At 39.0% G+C, this 27812-nt stretch overlaps 1 protein-coding gene across 5 annotated transcripts; it reads right to left on the bottom strand.

Annotated features, from left to right (window-relative positions):
- Positions 1-601: 601 nt before the first annotated feature.
- Positions 602-27812, bottom strand: ZNF346 (zinc finger protein 346). Of its 5 annotated transcripts, XR_006416674.1 has the most exons (8): positions 27707-27809; positions 20015-20118; positions 19823-19918; positions 18928-19072; positions 18227-18463; positions 14765-14853; positions 8055-8148; positions 3675-3801 (listed from the first exon to the last, which is right to left on the bottom strand). XR_006416674.1 is itself a non-coding variant. In XM_044450969.1 (7 exons), exons 1-7 carry the CDS (start codon positions 27765-27767, stop codon positions 3699-3701), a joined length of 837 nt encoding a protein of 278 aa, XP_044306904.1. In that variant the 5' UTR covers positions 27768-27812; the 3' UTR covers positions 602-3698. The 5 variants fall into 5 exon arrangements, 4 of the variants coding, with proteins under 4 accessions (XP_044306904.1, XP_044306903.1, XP_044306901.1 ...); XM_044450969.1 differs by lacking the exon at positions 14765-14853 and having other exon boundaries at positions 602-3801; positions 18227-18460; positions 27707-27812; XM_044450968.1 differs by lacking the exon at positions 14765-14853 and having other exon boundaries at positions 602-3801; positions 18928-19069.

Below are 27812 nucleotides of genomic sequence, written 5' to 3'. Positions count from 1 at the left end.
GCACCATTAGTTAATCTTGTCAGCATTGTATGCATTAAACTTACTGGCTCCCATTCCAAGCCCTCCAAGTGAATAGAATAAGTGTCTGTCTTTACTAGTCACTGTAAAGTGTATATAGGGCAGAGCAGTCTTCAGTATGTGCAATATGCTGCCATATTAAAAGTGGCAGATTTAGCATCATGTAAGATTTTCTCTCAAATGGCTGTGGTTGGATATAAAGTCCGAGTCTGTGTCTTCTCCCTCTAATCCACAGTGCATGTTCATGTACACATTCCAGTGCTATCAAACACTGTGAATTAAGCCAATTTCTCATTTTTCATTGTTTAGATCTTCCTACAACAGTGCAAGACTATTCCTCTGTGTCAGGGGTGAGGAAGCCTGTGGTCCTCCAGATCTTGTTGTAATGTTGCTTGAATGCAACTCCCATAATCTGTCACCATTGCTAAAACAGGGGAGATCTGCTAGGAGTTGCAGTTCCCTAAAATTTGGAGGGCCACATGTTCCCTACCACCGTTCTATGTTAGCAGCCAGAATTCCAGAGGTAGGCAATTATCCAAGAATGCAGATTTACACAGACAAAAAACACAGCATGTACATTCACTACAAATAGAAAAAACAACCCTTTAATCTCTAAAATAAGGAATAGGGTGCCTGGCTATATATATATATATATATATATATATATATATATATATATATACACATATACATATACATATACACACATATATACACATACATATATATATTTCAGGCAAGAGACAAATGGAAATTTATGAATTTATCATAACTCTTCCATATTAGGCAGAGTCCGCAAATTGACCGTGTTAACAATAAAACAGAGTACTTACTTAGCCTTGCACTTGCCAAAGATATCAATAGATAGCAATTGCAATAGAATTCAATATACAGTAGTAACCAAATTCTGAAGCCAGAGCTTGCCGGATGCAATCATGGTATCCAAATCAACTCTGTAGACTGTAAATACTCACTGGGAGTGTCAGAGGCCAAATTCCAAGTACAGCACAAGAGGAGAATGCCAAAACAAAAAGTTAAAATGCAGAGGAAAATGAAGCATAAAATCAAGGTTTATGCACACAGAGTTAAGTCAGAATATACATATTTGTTCTCTTAGTTGTTCACGGGAAAGCTGCACAGCAAGTGTGTGTGTGTGTTGTGTATGTAGCTTTTCTCCACAGATGCTGCCACAGAGCAGACTTTATGCACAAGGTTACTTTTAGATCCCATTTCCAGTTTTAGCTATGATGTTTGATCAAAACTAAATAAATGAGAATACTGGAGAGGGGGGCTGTCTTGCAGGAAAACACTTTTCAATCTTCTGGAAATAAAAGATGCAAATCTAGGATACCTTACCTTGTCACCTCAGCTCAACATGAAGCTAAGAAGATGAAATAACACTTAAATGTTAAAAAAGCAATCAACTCTGCTTAGTTTGGGCTCTACAGGTGGAGAATATCTTATACACAGAAGCCTGGCAGTGATGACAGGTGAAAGGCAAGTTTTATACATTAGCAGGTTTACTTCCCTGGAATGATCTGCTGGTGGCAATGAACCATCATAGTAGATAAGATGAAATACAGTAAAATGCACTGCTGGTCTGACCTGATGTTACCCTAACAGTACTGCCAGGAAAGCAGAGAGGCAAAGAACCTCTTAACTGCTCTACGATGGCAGAGGGGGAATATACACACATATGCCACAGAAGCTGTATATAAATGTACAGGTAGCATTGCTCATACATTTCCATCTAATACTGCAGATGGAGATATGATAGCTACCAGAAGAGACCAAGGTGTCAGTCAATACCCTCATCCCATCAGAACAGAAAGGGAAGCAAACGCACATGTCAAGCCACCCAGATAAGGTGAAGACAGAACACTTCCAATTCCCATAGTCAAATCTGAAAACACCTCTGCCATCAAGATAAGGTTAGGAATGTAAGAAAGAAAGATTATAGGCTTTTTGCTATTTATGGGGACTCATGGGTTAAAGAAGCTTTTAAGCAGGGGAACTCTAAAGCATTAGTAAGTCAAGACTCAAGAACAAGAGGTGTCCAATTTCGAGGAATTAATTTTGATTTCAGAGAACCTATTTTGAAGTAGCTGGTAAGAAAAGGGAGTAAGAGAAAAAGAGCCACTGTCTGTTTTGAACAGGAGCAGAAAAGCAGTTCAAAGATGGGCTAGGCAAAGGGAATACCTAATAGTCCCCCACTTTAATGCTATGTGCCATAAACGTTCTTTTTGGACAAACTAGATTAGATTTTCAAGGGACTGTTCTGGAAACATGCCATCCAACAGATTTCAAACAAATTCAGATGCTGGCAGACTTCAAACTTATCTTCTCCTTGTACACAACCAAAAGGAAAGGAAGCAACCAGCACACAAACTAATTTTACCTCCTTTCCAAGCAAAGCGCATTGTTCATTCACCTCATGCAGTATCCCCAGCTGGTACCTACATTCCTTTCTGAGCCTCAGAGTAGTTATCAGAAAGAAGTGGATGAGATCTCTGAAGAACAGACACTTCTTTCTAAGAAATGGATTTCGCACATATGAAACTGAAACAGTTGAAGGCCTTCCAAGCTATAGCATCCACAAACCAAGCCTTCGAAAATAATCCTTGGACTGAAAAGGCTCAGCAACAGAAGGACCGCACTGCTATGCAAACCGCTGTTCTGTAATTTAGTATGATGATGAAGTATGTCCAGGTTAAATGGGGAAGATCACCTCACAAATTTCACTGCCAGTCTCAAAGTGAAATCATAGTTGCTTGTTCTGTCAGCCTTGCTGTCTCTTTGTACAAATTTTTAGAAATGCTTTAAAGTTCTGAGAAAGATCAAAATTTAAAAGCCTTCACATAAAAAAAAATTCTGATGAACATTGTCAACACAACAGAACCTTGTACATAGCTAGATTCAAACACATTACACTTTCCACAAGAATACCAGGAACTGAGAGTGCAGCTGCTGGAGGCACTGCTAGTTGCTTCAGTACGGCCTCTTCCCTCTTGCTTTTCTGAAGCAGATTATGCATATTACTAACTGAAACAAATTTATTAAACAGATCACCAGATGCTCCAGAACCAAGATCTGCAAAACTACAAAAAGGATGCAAATGGCAAACTGGTGACCTAGGAAACTCCGCACACAAACCCAATTAATTCAGGATGGGGGAAGACAAACACAGCAATTTAACATCCCATTCTAGGTGAGAAGATGGCAATCAGTCTATTAATTACGCCCATTCCATAGCTCACGCTTAACAAGCATTGTGTTACCAAGAATTACGAGCTTTCTTCCAAAGGTTGATCTCCTCTAGCTGGTACTGGGTGCGGAACTCCCTCCTGCTTCTTCTGGGCAGAGGGAAAGGGTAGGCTCAAGGTGGAAGACTGGCAGTTGCCAAGCTGTGCTCATGCCAGACATAATCCCCACCCCAACCATCAGCCATTACAGCAAGAGATTACACAATGAAAACTATTCTAAAGGACTGAGCAAATGTCAACTAGTATCTCTGTTCCTTCTAGATCCTTTAGCCAATAGTTAGTTCTGAATCAGCTAAATCAGTACATGGAGGACAGGAAGGTTTCATTTAGCCAGAGGAACAATAAAACCATAGTGGGCTGATAAAAGATGTTCACTTTTGGGCTGCCAGCAATCCAAAAATAGCACTGGAGCTTGTTCTAGATGTCTTGGCTGAAATAGCTGTAGCCATCAGGACCAGTTGTCTCCTCACGGTACAGTGTTGTTGGGTACCGTGCTGTAACAGGGATTCCTCCTGGTATACTATAGAATGAGACAGAGAAGGGATAGAAAAAATTATTCAAACCATGGCAACATATATTAGTTCACAGTCTAAATGACCTGCTTAATGGAAGCTCCCAAACTGTACTTGGATCAACCATGGTTCAAGGGCTCAGCAAATCCCCCTTCCATGAACCTCCATGAACCTCTCCAGCAAGTGTGTGACAGGGTGGGAAGGGAGTCTAGCAACACGTGCAGATGCAGCATTGTGCTCCCACCTGCAGATGCACTTCAAAGTGGTCCCACTCTGAGGAGGAAACTTCAGTACAAGGCTGTTTCTTTACACACCGTAGGGAATTTTTGCTAGGTCAACAGGATTATACCAGAAAAGATAGCACTGCCTACTGACAGCTGAAAACTTCACTTGAAGCAGGCAGTGCTACAGCCAAAAAGCCTGTTTGCCATGCAAATACTATTAATTATTAAAATTAATATTTTATTGTTAACAGTCGCTTTTTTGTTTTTATATAATTTTATGTAATTTGTTATTGTTTTATTGTTTTAATTGTATGTTTGTGAGCTGTCCTGAGATACTGAGGCATGTGGTGCCAGCATATAAAAGTTATAAACAAACAAATAAATAAATAAATAGAGTGTAATTGCAAACTAAGTGCATCAAACATACTTGAATAGATATGTTAGGCTAATACTTTCACCAAAATCAAGCATTCTCAACTGGTTAAGATATGTTCTACTGCCAATTCTCTAAGATTGCTTTGATGCAATAACCTGTGAGTATTCATTTTGTGTTATGATTATAATAGGTTTTGAGTGGTCCCAAAAACAGATCCATAGAAAAATTTGCTGGGTTCTATGTTAAACTGAAGGACATTGTAGACATCCGCAAATCTCAGATTGTCAAAGCGCACAACACTGACAAGGGTGCTATATATGGAAGTTTTCACTTTATGGATTTCTTCAAAAAAGTCTGTACAATTTGGCCCCATTACAAAAGACCATATTTAAGGTGTTCTTCATTTTCAGTGCAAACTTCATCCAAATTAAAAATGCTTGGCTTAGAATAGATGGTAGTATGCATGGCACTCAGGAACAGTGCTTCTCACTCCCAGTGTATCCGAGGAATGGAAAGGGTTGTTATCTCATTGTGCTGAATGCACATCTGAGAACACCTGATCCCAAAGAAGAAATTACAGTAGCTAAATTGAGACAAATTACTTTGTTGTATTGCTTCAGGCCAAGTGAAGGAGACCTAGTTCAGATAGCATCATTTGGAAATCCTGCAGTGTATCATTTAGCTCATGAATTTCATTATTTCCTCAATTATTGGGACATCGTTGCTTGTTATAAACTAAAATAACTAACAAATAATTTTACAGATTTTTAAGAAGCTATTTTCATTCATAACTAGCAAAATAAACCTTTTATAATAGTATCTCATCCATATTAGAGAAGCTTGCAGATCAATTAAGTACGCCAAAAGAAACTAATTTATAAAAATTTGGGCTGTAAGCAGGGTGAATAAAAATATAAAGCAAATTAAAAATCAGATTTTTGGAGGAAAAAAATCAGATTTTTCTAAAGAAACTACTAAGTTTTTCTTAAACATAATGAGGCTAATATAAACTAATTTGAATAAAACATATTAACTGTAGCAGGCTCATGTTCTCATGTTGCCAGCAATCAAGGTTTAACCACAATTATTAGAAATGCAACAGGACTGAGTATGCTAGTTCCTGGGCTGTTTACAAGATTTTTAAAACTAATACATTTTCCAGTTTTAAAAAATTATTAATTCAATATCAAGCATTTATGAAAAACAGACTGCTGGGATAATAATCAACGGAGAACTTACAAACACTATAGACATTCAAAAGGGCACAAGACAAGGATGTCCTTTATCACCATTGTTATTTATATTGATTTTAGAAGTTCTAAATAGAAATGTTAGAGAAGATATGGATATTAAAGGTGCCAATCAGAGATGAAAGCTATAAATTTCAAGCATTTGCAGATGACCTTGTTTTTATTTTAGAAGATCCTTTGGTAATGATGCCTAAACTCTTAAAAAAGATGGAAGACTATGGGGAAGTTACCGGGCTGAAAATAAATAAAGACTAAACTGTTAGTGAAAAATCTTACATTCGAGCAAAAAACACCCTTGATGGAGCAAATTAGACCTTCAAATCGTTAAAAAGGTTAAATATTTGGGAATCTTTCTTACAGCTAAATGCTCTACATTGAAAGAAGATAACTATGTTAAACTATGTAAGGAGATTAAAAGTGATCTAGAAAATGCGCTAACTTGCAATTATCACTGTTGGGAAGAATAGCAATAGTTGTAAGAGAATTTTATAACTTGAAGGGCATGATTTACAAATGGGATGGCATGCTTATATGTGGTATGAGAAGTGTAAGACACATGGCTATTTCTTAAATCATTATATTAGAAATTCATTGATGTTGGTTTGGGAAAAGCTAAAGACAAAGCTTTACACTAAGTTGCTGAGATGGCTTTCTCCTATGGAAGCTCTTGCATATCCAAATGCATTGAATTTTAATATGATTGTGAGATACGGTGATATTTTGGATAATGATGGAAAATTGAAACCGAATCAAGAACTACAGGAGCAGGGTATTGATATTTCTTGGCAGCACAAGGTTCAAATACGATCAAGGTATATTAAAGACTATAGAATGTATGGTTTTTATAAGGCACTAACAACATTTGATCAAATGATTTTAAAATCAGATGAAAAAATGATTATAAGATTGTATAATTTTCTTTTGGACATGAAAATGGAAGATGAACAAGTTAAGGAAACTATGATAACATGGGCACAAAATTTTGGATATAATATTGAGTTACAGAAATGGCAAAAGCTGTGGGAAAGAAATACTAAGATAACCTTAGCAACTTCATATAAAGAAAACCTTGATAAAATGTTTTACAGATGGTATTTATCACCAAATAGATTAGCAAAAATGTTCCCAAATATGTCAAACAGATGTTGGAAATATAAACACAAACCGTACTTTTTATCCTATGTGGTGGACTTGTGTTAATTGAAAAAAATACTGGGTTAAAATACACAAATGGCTTGAGGAAATGCTACAAAAACATTTAACATTTAAACCTGAAGTTTTTCTATTAGGCATTATTCCTGATGATTTTGATAAACAAGCTATATATCTGATTTTACATGTAATTACCATGGCAAGGATTGCATTTGCCCAACACTGGAGGAGTGAAGAGCCACCTACCAAAGAGCTGATTTTAAAAAAGATTTTGGATTGCGCAGAAATGGACAGATTGACCTTGTCTTTGAAGAAGGAAGATGCATACTTCTATCAAACTTGGAACTCTTTTTATTATTGGTTAGAGAAATGGGACTATGCATAGAATTGAATATGGCTATTGATTGTTAAAAAGAGTAAGATGTCAACCCAGTATGTCCAATGTCTTAAATAATTGTTGCTTTAGTGTTAGATTGTAGAGAAAATAATAAAATTTGGAAAAAAAAAGATTTTTAAAGCTAGAATCATTGGGTTCTAAATTTGAGTTGCTCATTCTGCAATAGCAGAGTTTTGGGAGGTTCTGATGTTTTGTAAATAATTACAGTGGAAACAGGTATATGCAGGAGAACTAGCATGTTCATTCTTGCTGCACTGCTACTATGATATGCAAACTGGACCAATGTTTATATACAGTTCCTATATTCCCATGCTTTCCATGCAGTATATCTCTTTCTCTCCCATATGTTATTCTACATGGTTCCTATATTCTCTTGGCTGCCAGCTGTAGTAAAGACCCTGTATGGGAACATTTTAAAGACCCAAAACACAAAGTATGTGTTACCAAGTATGAGGGTTCTTCCATACCTTTTGAAACTCTATTAAGAATTTCAAAAACAAATCACATCACTTTTCTGCACAGTCACCTTTCTTTGCAATACATTTTTCTCAGTGTTGTACCAACTTTTTAAAGCCATGAGCAAAAAATATATAAAATATATTTATAAAATATAAAATATGAAATGCAGAAACTTTCTGAAGACCCCTCATACCACAAACAGGTGTAAGTGTTGATTACTGAAAAGGATGTAATACTATTTATTTGCACATTAACAGGATTCTGTGGTCAGATTTGCACCATTGTTTAGGAAATATATAACTTTATAGCAATCCACCTGGCTGTAAGACAGATGTGGGATACCGCTTCCTTTTCAATGGCAAGCTACACAATTTAGCTACTACAGGCAGTAGTAAGAACTTACTGGTTCTTGTGTTTGAAACCGCTGATGTGAGCTTGGTACTGCTCTATTGAGTTCAGTACTATATTACAGTCATCACAGGGATATCCCTTCCCAGCTGAAAGAAATTGTTAAAGAAATGTAAACAGTACAATCTTGGAAGTAAATAATCAAAGCTGAATGTCATTTTATGAGGCACAGTGACATTAATGCTGGCTATACCACAGATGATGCCAATTGTTCCAAGCAATGCAATGCAGTTCCTTAATAATTACCCTGAAAGATCCACAGCAAGCATGCAGGTTGCTTTATCAACATTTCCTAGAACAGGAGTAGGCAGATAGCATACCCAAAATACAGAGTAGAAGGCAGAGGTGGGGCTTGAGCTCCAACACACTGAACAAATGCAGCAGAAAGCTATTTTCCAGTGATTCCAACTACAAGAAAGAAAATATCTTAACATCATAGCAAGTACAAGGGGTTGGGTGACTCAGCAAGTGTCAAGAAAGGTGTTCAGGGGGTGCACTAGTGTCCACAGGCATGTTATACACCCCGTTCCTACTTTATTCAAGGTCAACTACACAAGGCATGGGAGAGCTCTGATCAGATCTCCTAATGTTTATTTTAAGGCAACTGCAGGGGGCACTAACTCTGATTAGAGTATCAATATGCGGGTTAACTCTCCCTGAACCATTTTAAAATAAAGTGCAAGACTGTTGTTTACTTTACTGGAAAAAACATAGAAGTCATGTTTCCACTAGCATGGTAAACACCAGCTGCTTTTGCTTTGTGTGTTTGTTCAAATGGGGTAGGGCGATCAATTTCTTCCTCGGAAATGCTGCTTCTCAAAATCTGAGCTCCCCATTTTGTTTTACAAATAGAAATATTGGATGATCTAATCACTGTGCCCTGCATCTTATTTAATTTGGCTTTCAACAATGTTCTTCATGCAGTCCACAAGATTCCTGCTGCAATGCTATGTTTTATATTTGTCTCCTCCAATCTATAAATTGCACCAGAGGGTTTTTTTAAAACCAGCCAAATGGAACGTGCCACAAACACACTGGTTTCTAAACTGCAGCATTATGTTTTGCAACTCATCTGCTTCAGGTCATTTAGTAATTTAAGCTGAAATGTTCTTTAAGAACACTGTGCAATTGGTTCAAGCTTTGAATACAAACATAAGCACTAGTAGCTTTTCTCCAGTGTAGATTTTATTGGAGTGTTCATAAAAACTCCACTAAGGGAACATATGTCTCTAAGATCATCTGAGAATTAGTGTCAGTGAGAGGAGAATTTAAGAGGCGAGAAAGGCACCAGAGTATTCATGACAATACTGCAAAAGAGTGGATGCCACACAAAAGGAAAGAATGAAGAATGGATATATTAAAATGGGAAGTGTGCACTAGGGAGAATTCTGATGCTTAAAACATCTGCTCAACTTAGAAAAAATGTGTCAAGCCATGTTTGAGAACAGTTCCATATTGTTAACTAGTATCAGCCACTTGTAGAATCAATAGATTTCAGAGACTTAAAAGGGGACAATGCCACACTGCAAAATTCCCACTTGGTAGCTGTGGCACATAGAATAAAACAATCCCCATTTCCCTGTTGTGGCAGCTCCAACAATCTCTTTTACTGGTCAACTACTGCAGAACATACAAAGCTGTAAGTGTCATCCTATACCACTCAGTCTGAATGTACTGTGAGGCTTACGTGCATCCTCTGCCCAGGAGATGCAGTAAAGTTAGCAATCTCTGCTGCTTCCGAGCCTCACATTGGGTACTTTAGGTAGCTATTTTTTGGCTGCTTAGATAAAGTACCAGAGAGGGAAACAGAAGGAGGCTGGGAGACTAGTAAAATTTGGTATCGTTTGCAGACCCAGTGTCCTCTTTTTCTCACTCGAGGCACACCACTTCCCCCCTCCAAGGCACAGATCCTACCCCTGGAACATGACTCCTTTTGTGGCAGATACAAGAAGGTCAGGTGGGGGCACAGCCTTTGGAAACTCAGCTCAGAGATCATAGAGTCTTGAAGTTGGGACTCCGAATAATCTTACGGCCTCCCAGACAATGCCAGGAGGCCTTAAGATTGTGCCTTTAATGGAACAACTGTTTACCAATGGTCAAAAAAAGCAACCCTTTTGAAATCCATGTAAGAAAGAAATACAGGGACTAGGAAAGGGGGGTTACAAAACCTCACAATAAACTTACTACATCATAACTATTTCATTCAGAAATTAAATCATGAAAGATGGATAGCATTCATTAGCAAAACCCTACATCCCCTGATGGAAAGAGCACTTACATTGTGCAATTCTGTTATATTACTGTGCATGAAGCACAGAATCCAAAATAGGCACCCATGGGATCCACCATGCATACAAACATCTACCTTCTCAGTGTGTGAGACAGAGTGGTGCAACATGAAGTCACATGACGACAACCACAAAATTGCAGACCTCAGTCCAAGGTGTGCCCGTATTTCTTTTAATGACTAACTTATGCTTCACAACATCTAGAAAACATCAATCAGATTTTGCTGAAGAATTGACTCAGTCTTTATTTTCCAGGATTAAGTTAATTTGCCAGTTGAGAGCACTACACTTAATAATATTTGGCATTTGGGAGGAGCAACATTGCAGCACTCTACCCTTATTTGTCCATGAATTAGATTAATTCTAACAAAATATACATTCTTTACTATTTTCCCTAAAAGCATGAGAAATGTAAAAAAAAGACTGTCTAGGTTGGCTAGAAGATGAGTTGGAGAGTATTGCACAGTAACAGAGCTTATTCAAAGTCTACTTACAGAAATATATTACATGGTATACATTATGTGGAGACACAAGAGAGGGTATTTTTGTTGTTTGGGATAACCTGGTTATCCTCCCCTAAGAGCCTGGCTGATACTGGCTTCATTTCGGCAGCAAATCAAGACTCAGTTATTTACCTAAAGCTTTGGGTTTTATTGGGTCTGTGTACATGTTCTGAAAATCCACTGTAGCTTAACTCTGGGGGCTGTTGTGTTGTACCTGTTGGTGCCAAGTTTGTCATGCCATGCAAACCCAGACAATAGTGGTTGTTTTGAGAGTTAGACACCCTTCAGGCAACCCAAAAAAAACAAGCCATAGGTAATGGGAGGCTTGTCTAACCCTCAACCACTGATGACTTCTGTTAACCACCCAGAGAGCCTCAGCTATAGAACAGTATAAAAATGAATGAATAAATGACGGAATTAATGGTAAATACCGTATTTTTCGCTCTGTAAGACGCACTTTTTTCCCCCTCAAAAGGGGAAATGTCTGTGCGTCTTATAGAGTGAATGTGTGTGTGCCTGACGCCCGGGATGCTGCCGACCTGCCTGCATCATGTGGCACCACCTGGCCAGCACACGCTCGGTGCGTGCTGCTCCACCCCCCCCCTCCGGCGCAGGTGAGAGCTGTGCCACTCAGGGAGAGCAGTGCGGAGGAGGAGCAGCCGCGGGCTTTAACTGCCGGCCGCATGGAGAGATGGACTGCTCAGCCCCACCGCCCCGGGAAGACCTGCTGCGGAGGAGCCGTGGGCTTTAACCCGCCGGCCGCACAGAGACGGACTGCTCACCCCCACCGCCCAGAAGACCACCGCTGGCATGCTGCTGGCCCGGCTGCATCACAACTGGCCGGCACACACTTGGCGCACCCTGCTCCGCCCCCCTCCTCCAGCATAGGTGAGAGCTGTTAATCACAGGTCGATGTGTTTTCAAACGGCAACCCATCTTTTAATGAAGCCCACGGGGAAGTGATGGGGAATGTGCCTGTGATTACCAAGAAGCTTTCCATGGATCCCTCCTCTAAAAACTAGGTGCGTCTTATGGTCAGGTGCGCCTTATAGAACGAAAAATGCGGTAAATAAATGTCTGAGTTTGTTTTGTATAATCAGGCACAGTGCCTGGCAAGACATAACAGCCCCCATGGGTAAATTAAGCCATGGTGGTTCATCACATCATGTGAACTATGCCATTGCCTGTTTTGGTTGCTTAAGTTATCAATGTTGATTTTATACTGCTGTGCTTTTATGCTGAATTTTTTAAAATTATTGTACCCTGCCTGGCAATATACTGATACAGAAATACTTCAATAAATACAGCAATATACTGCCAGGGAAGATTTTACGGTTTCCTTTATGGAGAAATAAAACCAAAAAGGCTACACCTATCTATACTCATGAAAGCAATACACACAAGATGGACTTTTTCGTTTGTCTCTGTCATATAGAAAGTGTGCCATTTCTTCACTGTAACAGCGGTGCAATGCAATTTCTACTAGCCTGTGGTATTCCTTCCCACTTTTCTGAAATTAATGTAGTTGATAAAGATGGCTACATCCATAAGTATGTACAAATGCACATTCCCTGTGGTTACCCCAGAGGGTAAGAAAAGCCTAAAAATGCAGGTTTGACTAAAAATAACTAGGGATATGTGAGACCAGAGATAAAACAGAGGATGGAAGAAAGAGTACTTGTATCATAAGCACAGGATGAAAAATTTGAGGATTTAACAGTTGCTGTTTAAAAAATGTTTGAAGCAGAGATTTATTTTACATACCCTGAAAAAGAGCTGTTCTATAAGCCTATAGAAAAATGCAGTTGTTGTTTAAAGAAAGGCCACTGGAAAAGTAAGACTTACATCCATCACAGAACTGGGAAACATCACTGTCAGTGTGTGGAAGAGGATTTAGAAAGGCTCTGTTTGTAGTTCTGGATGAGTTAAGCTAACAAACTGAAGCTCAATCCAGACAAGACTGAGATGCCATTAGTGGGCTAATCCTCTAGCCACATGGAGGGAATTCAACCTGTTCTAGATGTGGCTGCAGTCCCCTTGAAGGAGAAGTTCGCAGCTTGGGAGTACTCCTTAAGCCATCTTTGCCACTTGAGTCCCAGGTGGCTTCAGTGGCTCAGAGTACCTTCTACCAGCTTCAGCTGGTGGCTCAGCTATGCCCCTATATGGACAGAGAAAGTCTGCTATCAGTAATCTATGCTCTGGTACTCCCTAGATTAAAATTACTGCAATGTACCTATGTGGAGCTGCCCTTGAGGACTGTTCAGAAGCTGCAGCTGGTGCAAAACTTAGCTGCCAGACTTGTAACAGGGACTAAACAATCAGAACATACCACACCAATATGCTTCCAAGCCCAGTTCAAAGTGTAGTTTTAACTGATAAAGACTACAATACCTGGTAGAATCAGTTTCCCAACCACAATTCACCCAAATATGGGTCCTGCCTCCAACTGCCACTTCCAAGAGAGGCTCAGTTGATGGCAACAAGGTAAAGGGCCTTTTCAGTGGAGGATCCCCAATTATGGAACATGCTACCCCGCTGAGGCCTGCCTGGCACCAACCCTGATATGCTTTCAGTGCCAGGTTAAGATTGTTTTCTACTGCAAGACATTTAATTAGCTTATCGGGTCTTTGTTAGCTGCCTAAACAGGTCTTTTGACATAATTTGCACAGACTATTGTAACTTTTTATATGCATTTTAATTTGGTTTTAAATTTTTGTATGGTGACCTTTTGTGTTTTAAATATTGTATTTTGCAAAAATATTGCATTTTTATGCGCTGTTGTAAACTGCCCAAATAGCTTTGACTTTTAGCGGGTATAGAGAATAAACAGACAGCTATTAGAATGTTAAACTTATAGAAGCAATACACTCATTGGCCATCCTTAGTATTAAATTATTTTCTTAATGCCATAAGAGTAAGGGTAATCTGTAGTGACAGTGCTTTGTTTTATTCTGAAATGTCAGCTTCCATAGAGGAGTTGGGAGCCCAGCAATTACCATTGCCTTTATTCGTACATAGCTTAAACATCTTCCTTGCTTCATATACAAGGCTATTATAACAGAATTAGCATCAAAAAATAACAGATCAGAGCTTCCATTACTTAGGAGCAGTCAAAATATAAACTTACACCACCCTGAAATAAGGTTTTACAAGTAGGAAGTTACAAAAATATTTGATGTTGTGAGTACCACACTAGTATATGTTTTGTTTTTATTTTAGTAGAGAATATTTATTTTAGTATATGTTGTTGTTATTTTCTATACTAAACATAAAATATGATTGTAACAAGCCAGTGCTACAGCTATCAGACAACAGCACCCCAAACACATGCGACTATCTATCTTTCTCGAAGGGAAGGGAAGGGAAGGGAAGGGAAGGGAAGGGAAGGGAAGGGAAGGGAAGATATCATTAAGGATTTAAGGAGACCTTAAAGAGAAAGCATTCCAAGGGTGAAGTTCCCCTGGAGAAATCCCAATTCCTAAATATCATCCTCATGAAGGAGGGGGAAGCTAAAGCAGGGCCTGGGTAGGCTTTGAATGAGAGCAGGTGGTCCTTCACCTTGGTCCCACATCTTATTTATTTATTTTATTTATTAAAACATTTTTATGCCGCCCCATTCGCCGAAGCCTCTTGTGGGGCTTTTAAGGTCAAAAGCAGCACTCTGCATTCAGCTCAGGAACCAACTATTAGCCATTGCAATTGTTTTGTGTGATTTTTTTTAATGTTAAAGTCCCACCCGCTTTCAAGGAAAGCTTTCTCTTTTGTTTTTTCACTGTCCATAGGGATTATCTCTTCACCTCTTCATCCATGCTCTATAGCACTATTGTTCTTGTCTGTCTTGTCTGATCCCTGAGAACTGCATAGTGTGTGCATGTTTTGAGTTAAAAAAAAAGTTTTCTTCCTCCAATTCTTACCAATAGTGTTTTGTGCATTCCTTCCATGGTTATTAAGTTCCCTGGTCCTTGAATAAGTTTTTGGTTCTGGGTTTCCCCCTCAGTTTGATCTATATTAAATAAAGGATAATATTTTTAAATTTTTAAAAGATATGCAACTTATCCTTTATGCATATCTTTGTTTTGCATATTATTTGTTTTGTATAGTCTTTCTTTAAAAAGAATGCTATTGCTTTAATTTCACCCTCCTTTAGGGTATGTATGATGCCATCTTTAGCTTACCTGGATTGTGTTAAATTTTTATTTCTTACTAAAGCAAGGGAAAATTAACCATAACCATTATTCAAACTTTTTCATTGCTATAAATAGACCTGAATTTAAATTTGGGCTGAGATAGAAGTTATAATTTAACAACTTCACTCCCAAATGTGTGGGATGAGCTGGCAGGCTGTCTAGTCCATCCCCTGCCTGATCCAGGAAAGCCAAAACTAAAGCATCTCCAACAGATGCCTGTTTGGCCTCCACCTGAAGCCCACCAGAGTGCCTACCACACCTCTACGCAATTGATTCAATTGCTGAATCACTCATACCATGAAGATATTTCTCCTTATGTTTAACTAAGTACTGTTCTTGTTAAGCACATCAGATCTAGTCCTGTCCTCTGGCACAACAGAGATCACAATTTTGACTTCTTTTGTATGACATTCCTGATATTTGAATAGTTATAATTCCCCCCCTTGGTCTTCTCTTTTCCTCCCCCACCCCACTTCTTTTTTTGAGGCAAACACAGTTCCTTTCCTCAGTCATCACAGGACTTATTTCCACACTATTGATGATCTTAACTGACCTTTTCTCAACCCATTCTAATTTCTCTGTATCTTTTTAATGTGCAGTGTCCTGGACACAGTACTCTAAATGAGGTCTGCACAGTGTAAAGCAGAAGTATGACCTTCCATTTCTTAGAAAATGTGGTCCTCGCACACTGCTCTCCACATGCACTACACTGCTGTTTCATGCTTGGTTTGTGATCAACTGTGTCCAATATTCTTTTTGTATCCACTACTGACAATCAAGGTATCTCCTATTCTACACCTATGTGCTGGATTCATCCCCACAACCCCAATGGAGAACTTTGTATTTATTGCCATTGAACTTTATTTTGTTAAAAGAAAAACTTTTGGCCCTTTTTTTTGTTTTGGCTACTATTCTATTAAGATCAACTTGAATTTCATTATTTTATTTAGCCATTGCTCCCAGTTGTTTTACCATTTGCAAATTTGCCTTCAACCCCTCTTCTAAAGAACTGATAACAAGTTTGATTAGTATTAAGTATTAACCTCCCTCCAGTTTAATGAGATAGCACTGGTGGGTATTCTGACTATAGCTTTCCAACTGGTTGTGAATTCACATGATGGTATCTAAAATGCATTTAACAAATTTACTAATCAAAATATCAAGGGGACTTTGACAACACCTTAGCTTCAATCAAAATAAAGTAAAACTACAACTCTCTCTCAATCCACCAAGTTAGTAACCTGTTTTTTTTTTAAAAAAAAGAGAGAGAAACAAGATTAGTTTTATAGGATTTATTCTTGACAAAACCATGCTGGCTCCCACCAATCGCTACATTATCAAGATGCTTATAAATGGATTCCTTCATAATCTCTTCTAGTATCTTTCCCTGCATCAAAGAAGACTGACTGGCCTGTAGTTTCTAGTACTTCCATTTCCCTTTTTGAAGACTAGGACATTTCCTTATCTCTAATCCTATAACTAAACTCATTCTCCAGGATTCTCAAAGATCATAGCCAGAAGTTCTGAGGGTACTGTTTCTTAGTGACCTAAGATGCAATTTTCTGGTCCTAGTAATCCATGATGCAATGTTCTGTCCTTGAACTCATTTAAGAGTTTAGGAAATCAACTATTTCCTGACCAACAGCTTATTGATCTTGAACTGTAATTCTGACCAGTTACATAACTTATGTGATGCTGTACACCATTCCCTTTTGAGAGAAAACAGAAGTTAAACAGAAATGCCTTCACTATAAGAAAAAATGCTGCTACTAACATTTCACTTTTCTTACTGAAAAGTAATCCTGCCTTTTCTTTCCTTCACCTTTGCAAATATTAGAAGGCCTTTTATGTTATTCATGTGTTTCTTGTCAGCATTGTTGCAATTATAAGTTTTTAAGCATTTCTATTACTTTTCTGTTACAAGAATATTTTGCATGGTTTTGTGACTGGGATTTTCTCTCATTTTGACATTTATACAATTTCCCCCATTTACATTTATTTACATGAGTGGGGAACAGTGGTTAGAGTGCTGGGTTATGACTCAGGAGATCTGGGTTCTAGTCCTCATTCATCTATGAAACTCACTGGGTAATTTTGGGCCAGGCAGATTTCCAGCCTAACCTACCTCAGAGGACTGCTGTTTGAGGACAAATAGAGAGGAAGGAGAACATTTAATTTGTATTAAGTTCCTTCCAAGAGAAAAAAAGGTGGAATATAAGTGTAATGTAGTAGAAATAAAAACAACAATTATGCTAATAATTTATTTTGTTAATTAAAACACACACACACACACAAACAGCCTGCTCCTGCCTGGGGCTTCCAGTGATTTCCCATCTAGTTTACTGATAAGATACCTAAATTACTTCAGTGCTGCAACATTTCATGTTTCTGAATCAACCTTGAACCCCATTTCCTCCTTTTAGAATATATGTTTTCCACCAACAATTAATTCATTAGTTTTTTTTTAATTACTGTTACATCCATTTACTATTATATCCATCTCATTCTACTCATACACATTTTGGTTTCTACAGTTTATTTTTGAACTTTTATCAAGTGGTTTCTGTCTGAATTTGGGTATTGTTTCTATAGAACAGTAGTTACCTATGAATTGGTTTCTGCTTTTCCTAGGTTTGCAATTTTTCTATCAGTGTTCTTTTATCCTCCCTTATCACACAGCCTGTGCAGATTCAACTTCTTCCCCATTGTGGTTTACAGCAATCTTTCTTTCCTCAGTGTCCAAAGTCTCCCAGTCCTGACTGAAATGCTGCAAATGCCATGTGTCCACATTTTCAGTTAGGGAAAGATCAGGCAGATATACATACCTCCACTTGCATGGACCATGGTGCCTTGGATGGCAGAATGGAAGATTCATGACACCCCCTTTCTAGTCAGTTAGCCACTCTGCTCCACTTTCAACATGTTTTGCATTACTGTTCCTCTTCCTCCAAGACCTGATGTTTCCTAGCTTTGTGTCTGCAAACAGTTCTCAACTCCCTTTACTGGTATGCACATGTACCTGCTCTTTTACCAATAATTGCGTTTTGCAAGAAATTGAGTGTTTCCCCCCCTTCCAATCATGACTTTCCTACTACTGTTGTGGTTTCTAACTTCTGTCATCTGTAGCCTTTTAAACTTTTATGACTAATTCTGTTCTTTACTGTGAAAGTCTTGCTGCAAAATGCTCACCTGTTGAGGCAGCAGGTTCTTCAGGGGTTCTTCCATAGTGTGCCATTAGCTTAAGTTTGGTTTCCTGCTTTTTGTGTTTCTTCCCTACGTAGTGCTGCTTTGCCATCAGGGGATTATTGAACGTGGCATGGCAGAGATTGCAGAATTTGTCAGGGTCAGAAGTGTTTTGGTTCTCTTCATTAGAGGACACAGTTGTGGGAGGAGGGTTAGCAGGCTGTTTCTGAGCAGGTACAGCTGCTGAAAAATCAATCCAGAAGTTACAGAAAAAATTAGAGGCAAAGCAGAAGAGCTGAGGGTGCAACACTGCATAACCAAAGCAAGCCAAAGTCTCCTTAATGGATCAAAATAACTGCTTAGAAGAACCTGATTCTACTTAAAAATTGGAACATCTTCACTGTACGTGCACAAGCATGCATTCACATGTATTAGTTTATAGCTGACAAAAAGACTAGCAAAGACTGATGCTTGGTTTAAGTTTTATTGTTCTACATCTGTCAGTTTTGTTACCACCACCACCAGGAAAAGACATTACACTTGGGTGCCAATTCTCCATTCCAAAACATATTTTATCATGTTCATTGTCTTGAAAGACCGAGATTAAAGTTCAAGGTTTGTACAATGGATACTCAAAGAGCCTTGGACTAATCTGCCCAGGGTTTTCCAGCACAACATCAGGAGACAGTACACCTTCCTAATCATACCTTCTGCTTTTGGAGACTGTTGTTTCAGTTTCAGATTTTTGGCATGGGTCTTGCCTAGGTAGTGGGAGTTAGCCACAACAGGCGAGGAAAAGGTCATGTTACAGATGGGACAGCATTTGTTCCTGTCTTCTCCATTGCTGCTCTGCTGTTCGTAAGAAGAACACAGAAATTTACTGGGTCTCAAGAGACAGAAGAAAGTGTACCAATCTATGTCTCAAGTTCAGGAACTCAAATGTGCCATCTTTTTCTGCTTGGCTTCTCAAGTTTATTTCCATTGTGCAGGTACACAGTTGATTAGCAGGTAAGCTTTATGCTGAGGTACCTACATTTTTCAGTTTTAAGGGCTACATTTGTCATCAGTAGTGGGGCTGGTGGTGGCACATATGCGTAGGTACACATGCATCACTGGAGGGAGTGCTTCAGGGCTTGCCAGGAGGAAGGTGCAAAAGTCTCTTCTACCACACCCAGAGCAACATCAATGGGTATCAATGGTTTTGCCCCACCATCAGCAGTGCAGAAACAGTAATACCAGCTGTTTCTGGGTTGCAGGGAAGTACAGGAGACTTTAGCTTCCCACTTCTGGAAAACCCAATAGTTATGGCTGCTTCTGCATCAGCACTATCAATGAGAAAGCAGCAGTGCTGACTAGGGTCAGGACAAGAGAAATCTAGTGGTGGGGGAGTACAACTGGCATTCAGGGGGGTGCATGCAGCCTCTGTATCCCTGTTTAAGTGTATGTTTGCCTTAGCAGCACAGTGCATGGACTTTTAAGAGTGATCTCAGAAATTACCTCTGGTGCATTACCCCATAGCCCAGGAAATACTACACCCCATGACCCCAAAACTTTCGCTTGCAGTAAACTCAGTAGTTTGCTGTTCTGAATGATTGCTATTACCTCCTTTGTATCCAGTTTTATTTTCTTACTCTGACTGAGTTCCTCTTCACCGTGGATAGCCATGTATCGCCGAACTTTGTTTGCATGCTTCTTACTCTGGTGAAAAAAGAACAGAAGAGCAAGATGAGCATACAAGAAACCCTGTCTATTCAAACCATTGGTTTCATTAACTGCCTACAGCTTGAACCATACCTGATAATGAGCGAGCTTCTGGGACTCAGAGATGAGCACAGCACTACACACTTTACACTGGGTGTCCGTGAAGATGTGGCTGTTCTCTTTGATCAAACGATCCACTGCAAAAAGCAAGCACACAGATGTATTTTTTAAAAAGCAGGATGCTTTGGCAAGGACAAGCTATCCTTAGGGGCTTAGCCAGCATCACACAGTTGGTGAGGAAAGCTTCAAACACTGGTTTAACATAGGCCTGCTGGCAAACATAACTTCAGAATTTTGCATTAACAATACCAATTCCCCAATCAGGAACAAGTAATGCAAATACTAGTAGAAGTCAAGGCAGTACAAATCTTCCTCCATGTTCAAATAAGGAAAAAAAATGTGGGGTGGAAGATATATCCAGTAGTAGCACAGCAAAATAAGATGTCTTATGTTCCCTTCATTATGCTACAGGATAAATTTTCCCTCAGAGCAGAACTAAAGGGCTGAATCATTAGGCATCTTTCATGTTACTAAAATAAGTGAGACCAATAATATGGAAACATACAGAGAACCGGATATTAGTTTACATGCGAGGAGAACATTGTGGACTAAAACAATTAGAAGCAACTTCATTTAATGATTTACCTTGCAAATAATGTATTTTAAGTTAGCACAGAGATATGTTCAACATTCATTCTTAGCATTGATCCATGTCCATTTTAAATACAATGCCAATGCTTTCATTAATCTTCAACTGAACAGTCAATTGGCTAATGGAAGTCTTTTAGCAAGAAATGCACAGTGTCAGGCATTGTTTTTATGTCTCCAAATGTACCTAGCACTAACAAAAACAGAAGAATAACTTTGTGATCAGCAACTGAGATATGTGCACATGAGAATATATATATGTGTATGCGGATCTTAGGCCAATGATCGCACAAGAAAGAAACTGCTATTTATGTACTGATTAAGAACCAAGCTGGAAAAATACAAAATGTTCTCAGTTGTGATTTATCTGCAATTGTCTTCAAAACAAATTCTGTGCATGCATTTTAAACTCTTAACAAGTTATTATACTGCCGTGACAAATTGTATTTCTGATAGTGCCATCAAGATCAAAAAATCTTATTTGAATTATGTTTGTTTATTATAAGTAATAACAGAATGAAGAAAGACACTCTTTCAAATGATCAGAAAATTTGTTGTGGCTTAAGCCTTCGTGGACTAAAGCATACTTTATTCAAATTAAAAAACAAGTGTGGAGCAAAAAGGGCATAACATTTTCTGACATTATCTGTGAATTTTCTATGCAAAGCACACATCAATATAAAAAGAGCCAAATAAACAGCAGTACACTGACAACAGTGATTGTGTGCCCTAAACCTCCTTTTCTTGGTTGAAGCCGAGGATGGCCTTTCTGGGGGGTGGGAGCTGGAACCCCCCCCCCCCGAATCTATCCTATTACTGCTCTATTAGAGGTCACTTACACTAGCACTATGGCAACAGCAAAAACAGAGTGGCACCATTTCCCTTACATGTTTAAATTTTAAAAAGGTACTGAAAACTATTGACACACTAATTTTCTACTAAGAATGTTGTATCACCTTCAGTTTTACTGTTACTTCTTAAAGTTTCCACTGAAAGTTCAATCTTTTAATGATATATGTATTTTCTCACTTGGGATAATCACCTGAAAAACATCATTAGTTTGAAACGGCCAAGCTTACCTAATATTGTATTTGTTACTGGCATATGCTGATTTTTAATCATTACTTTATGGAAAGCTTTCCATAGAAAAATACAACGCTGGAAAATTTTCCATCCCTCATCACAGGAAGTTGAGACAAGTCCCTGCCTGTACCCTGGAGCTTGCACCTGTGGTTTTATTGCTATTCAGAGCACCTCTAAAGCTAAGCATGACGACTTCACCTCTTTCTTGGGAGAACAATAGTCAGTCTCAGTGGAAAGTACAAATGCTGGCTAGTTAGCTAAGACAGCTCATACTATGTGGATCTCATAGCAAAGGATAACACTTCACGAATCTGACAAAGTGTGTTCACCTCTGCAAAAAACTTACCTAAGATAATGCAAGATTATCAGATTCACTGTAGACTCTTCACTGTTTATGCTGCTATAATACAGCTACTCTTCTAAAACTTGGCACTCCCAAAGAAAGGCCTTTGTGCTATGGTGTGTGCATGTGTGGGGTGGGGGCGGGGACAGGTGCAAGTTTTAAAATGTATTCAATTTGATTGATGGTGAAATCAAATGCAGAACTTGATATGGGACAGAGTGCTGTAAGGTGGCTGGTAACAAACAAGACTGATGGTGCTAAATCCAGATGTACATCAAGCCTCATGGTCACTAAATTACAGCATGTGGGGCAGCTTTGGTAATTTACAAAGATGGTCCTAATTTAATACTGTAAACTGTCTAGAGATTTTCTATGGAAATATAGATGGCATGGAAAACATACATACATACAAAACACCATGTGGCTTTTATGTCTTGAAACACGAAGTGAAAAATGTACTACTAACATATAGGGGCAGTCCAGTTAACTATTGCCCAGGCAATTGCTTAAGTTCTCAAATCCAACTCTATCTGCATGTCATTCCAACAAACAGGCAGTGACATTTTTTCTTGTAGTTGTACTGAAAAAATACTTTTTTTCTAACAGTAAAAAATTATCTGAAATGGGAGCTAACAAAATGCAGAAAACTTGCAATAGCTGACTTTCAACAAATAATCTGATACTACCAAAAATACTAAACAGTACTTATATTAATGCATAACCAAGACTACTGTCCTGATTTTAAGCGGAATTACTCAAAAACCTGTATGGTAAACTTTAATGGGATTTCCAAAGATACATATTTACACCTGCAGCCTAAATTACCTAGTTTACCCTTGTCCAATCTGCTATGGAAAGTAACCTAATCTATGGAAGTTGTCATCTGTCTGAAAAAAAAAAATGCTGCTTTGCGTACAGACAAATCTAGTTCAAGGTGCAGACACAAAAAACAAACAAACAAACAATAAAAAGGACAGAGTATTTCTGCTAATGTTTCAGGTTATCTTACATATAAACTACGAAACATAAAGATTACAAATATATATATATATATATATATATATATATATATATATATATAGTGGTCCTGTTTACATCCTGAGATAATGCACAAAGGAGAATGAAGCATTTGATTTTTGTACAAATGCAGCACATTTTCTGTTTGCCTAGTCCTCTGACCAGAGTTTGATTTTCAGGTTTTCTTTTTCCTCATTTCCTCCACTGATTTTCATAGAACTGTAAACTCTGTGGATCAAAGGTCACTATTTTAGCATAGTACATTGGTAGATTCCAGATCTTGGAGATCAGCAAGCCAAATACTACTCCAAGGGAGTTTTGCTTCATTTATTAGAAAGCCTGATATGTGTTTTGCCTTTACTCTTCTATACAGAAACTGTGTATCATATTCACAAACCATAAATGTAAAAAACAAATATAACAGCAACCTGGATCCCACAGAAGGCACTCCAGGCAAAGGTTTTTCACATTTATCTTAAATCTAGCTGGCTATGCAGATGAAGCAGGACCTTTCATGCTACACTGTACTTGAAGGCATCTGAATGAGATAAAATGATTAACCCGATGCACTGTGTTATTTCAGTGTAGATACTAATAGCGATTTGTATCAAACTAAATGGGAAAGAATGAATTTGCACCTGGCTTCTGTCCTATCCTTATCAAGATACTTGAAAACTGAACTGAGGAAGGGTCAGAAGATACAGAGCATTTCTAGCCCATCAGACAAATTTGGCTAGTCCATCCAGCCATGGGATCTCAACCACCATGCCTCCCTGAAAATGCTTCCCAAATCCCCTCCCCTCAGAATAACTCTGGTTCAGTTCCTTTCATACTCTGGTTGTCTTCTGATAGAGGACTGAGCCAAACTGGCACTTTGGTGGCCCTTACTCCACCCAGGCTTACCCTTGTTGGGGAAAGCATAGGTGAAGTGCAAGCTGGAGGTATATTGATAACATGAATCAATTTTCGAGGCTATGTGCTTACTGTTCATGCCTGAGCATTCTGTGTAAGGTAAGCAAAAATTATCACACTATTGACTTCCTCACTCTGTCTGTAAACAAAAGCACATGGTCACAAGGAAAGCACTTAGCATGAACTGGACAATATATGCAGTGAGCTGCTAAGTATTTCTGCAACTGCAAGTCAACACTACAACAGTAGCTTGAGTTACTTTGAAAACAACTGTAATCTAATGAGAAGATTACTAACAGTTGTGGGTTGAAAGGATAAGCAGAATGTCAATGGAAATACTTTCATGTAATCATAAATAAGAGTTTATAGAAGTTATTTCCTGAGGAGTACGCTCACTGCAAAAAGTACAAACCACTTTTCTTTCAAATGAAAGTAGACTCACAACTTTTATTTTAATCAAAGGGTCACAATTAGATATGGTAACAAAAGGGATTTGGGGGCAAGCTTTAAAAACATAAAAATGTGTCACTGTTTCTATTGTAAAGAAGTTACATAAAATTATAACAGTAAAGAGTGAACATGGATAAAATTCTGCCTACAGCCAACATAATGCATTACATATCTCTTAGTGGGGGAAAATGAATATGTAAGGAATCATCATTGTCACAATGTTATTAGTATACAGTTCAATAGTTCTCTGGGAAGAGCAGATAAAATACAAGAGAAAATGCAAAATAGTAAAAACATAATATAAAAACTCAAATTTACATCCAAATGTTAAAAGCTATGATAGCTTACACAAAAAAATCACAAGGCTTGTTAAGCATCGACATAATACCACAATATAACGTAAAACCAATTAAATACCCTATCACAGAGGTTGTTCTTAACCTGACACTGAAAAGATATTAAAGCTGATGCTAGGGGGCCTCATTGGAGAACTGTAACTGGGGGACTACTCCCAGAAAGGCTCTTCTTCTTGTTGTCACCAGGCAAGCCTCCCTCAATTGGAGGCAGGCATCAAATCTTGACTGTAGTGTTTGGGTAGACTGTGGTAGGAAGAGGCATTCTTTCAGATACTGTAGTCCCAAGCTGTATAGATCATTACAGGTTAAATCAACAGCTCAGAAGCATATAGGCAGACACATGTATGCAGGCCAGAATTGGTGCTATATATTCAGGTACCTATTATTAATTGGACTGCTGCATTTTGCACGAATTGAAGCTTCTGAACAGTTTTCAAGGACAGCCCCATGTAGAGTGCATTGCCTAGCTTAGAGATTACCAAAACATGTGAACTGTCTATATATGTGCAAGACCAGCATCGAAAGTGCCATACCTTTGTGGAAATTGTGTTTGTATCAGCTAGTTAACACTCTCACAGAGCTGTTCCCCCTAGTCATGGTGGAAGACAAACAGACATTCTAATCAAAAACTCTGCCAAACTCATGCCAGCAGAGCAGATAGCAGGGAAATACAGCATCTTTCTTCTCCCAACCTTTTTTCATTTATACACTTTGAATGACACTTTCAATCTAGCTCCCAATTGCAATGAACTGGAGGTAAATTATGCATGTCAGTTCCAAGGCTAGCATACCACCCCATGTAAGAGCTAGGAGAGTTTTGAATTCTGCATATCTACTTTGTTTGCTTCTACTGGCATTAGAGTTCCAATATTAGAAGAAAGGGCATCAGATGTTTCCACTGAAGTTGGAAAGGGGCATTCAAGGTAGTATCTCACTCTCCAAAGACAGGCCTCCCTCTTGAAGGAGAGATGCACTCTATCTCCTGCCCCCAAAGCACCTTCTCAGGGACTGCAGGAATGCAAGCATAACAGGGAAATTTCACCTACTTCTAGGAACAAGATCATATTTTGTTTGCTTGTTTATTTGTTAATTGTACACCCTACCTTTCCACGAATACCTAAAGCAGCAAAATCTAACCTAAATGATGCAAGTGAGGTATCTGCATTATCTTCCCTAATGAAGGAACAGGGTCCTCCTGAGCAGCACATGTGGAGTCCTGTTCATTATAGCAATTCATCTTCAATGTATGCCACACTCCTTGAACAGTAGTTTCTGGAGATTCTCTGAGGTGAGGACATGCAGAGCCATCTTCCTTAGGAAGCACTGCTTCAAGGTGAGAGGAGAAGCTTGAAAGGCCAATTCCTGAAGAAACACCACAAGAGGTTTCCCAAATTGCAATCTGGTCTTCCAGCTGAAAAAGCTTCCTCATTGTTGGATTTAATGCCATCCTGTGCAGCTGTCTCCCTTTCATCTTTGCTACCCACTTATGAGTACATGTTTATTAAGTGCCCCCACAAACGCCATGCCATTGTTTCTATTCTTGGCTCTTCCCATTACTTCACTGAAACCTTCATGTTTGAAGATTTCTATATGTAAGATCTGGACTGTTACTAGGAGCACAGAATGAATGTAACACTGGCAGCGGAACAGCATGACAAAAGTGTGGCAACTAATCAAGGTTCTTTTCAGAGTGTTCTCTAAACTCACTCACCTCTTGTGCAGCCCCTTTATACAAGTCCCAACATGATCGATTGTTCTGGGTTGTTTAATCCCTAAACAGCCCAGAGTTCCAGGTTCAGACATCACGATAACATCCCAGAATGTTGATTGAAAGTAGAAGCACATGGGAGGCTGCATGCTTGCTTGCTCCTGCTTGGATCAGACAATTCCTAGGTTAAATAACCCAGGAATTATTTTAACATGTGAATCAGGTCACAAAGATAAATAATTTGGACACAAGGTAAAAAAACTGTAACTCAGACACAATAGTGTCTCCAAGGTCACTACATTTTGACAGTTCAAATATGTGCATTTCATTATTTATTATATTTATATCCCGCCTTTTTCCTTCCAATGAAATCAAGGCGGCTTACAGAATTCTCCTCCATCTTATCCTCACAACAACCACCCTGTCAGGTAGGTTGGGCTGAGAGTTAGTGACTGGCCCAAAGTCAACCAGTTAGTACCATGGTTCAGCGGGGACTAGAACCTGGATCTCCTGAGTCCCAGTCTCACACTCTAACCACTACACCACACTGGTTCCCATTTGTGCTTGAGATGAGACAAACACTGTGTGAAATAGGAGAAACTTAATCACATTCTCAAACACACAACTTCAATCATATATATTAAGGGGACGGCTGCACAGTACTCTAAGAATCATAAACTAATATGGACCTATTCTAGAATAATACACTGGGCTCTGTGAATCTTACGGCACCTTCAAGAATAACGGATGTCGTGCACTAGAGCTCAGTTCATCAGATGCTCGACTTCGCAGACCCTAGCCCACGAAATCCAATACTACATTAATTTGTTTGGTCTGCAAGATAGCCTAAACTTTTATTTATTTTGTTGTTGTAACAAGCCCAGCTAGCCCTCCGGAACTGGAGTCATGGTAACCAGAAACTTCGATTTGCACACAGAACAGAGGAAAAGGATTGGCGACCCGGCTTCTGAGTAGGATATGGGGAAAAGCAAAGGCTCCTCCCTCTTCGCTCCGTGTACAGAAACAGTATCGCCAACTGGTCCCAGTCCTGTAGCCATACATGAGGTTTGTTGGGAAGCGCATGAGCCCGACAGGCCCAATAATGTTCCAGGAGGTATATACTAAGGTGAGCAGACCAGGCGAGTAAAAGAACAAGACGACAAGCACCCGCGAACCGCAAAAGCAAGCCGGAACCGCCCGCGCCTCACCTGCCTCCTTCCCCACCGGCAAAGCTGCAGCGTCCCCGTTGCTACCCGCTTCGTCCGCCATCTTCCTCCAGCGTCGCCGCCCCCGAGGTGTCCGTCTTCTCCCAAA

This window comes from Varanus komodoensis, unplaced genomic scaffold (assembly GCF_004798865.1).
Source record: "Varanus komodoensis strain SLA01 unplaced genomic scaffold, ASM479886v1 scaffold6_1, whole genome shotgun sequence".
Lineage (NCBI taxonomy): Eukaryota > Metazoa > Chordata > Lepidosauria > Squamata > Varanidae > Varanus > Varanus komodoensis.
Note: the sequence above shows the minus strand (reverse complement) of the source record. Positions and strands in the feature narration are given on the sequence as shown.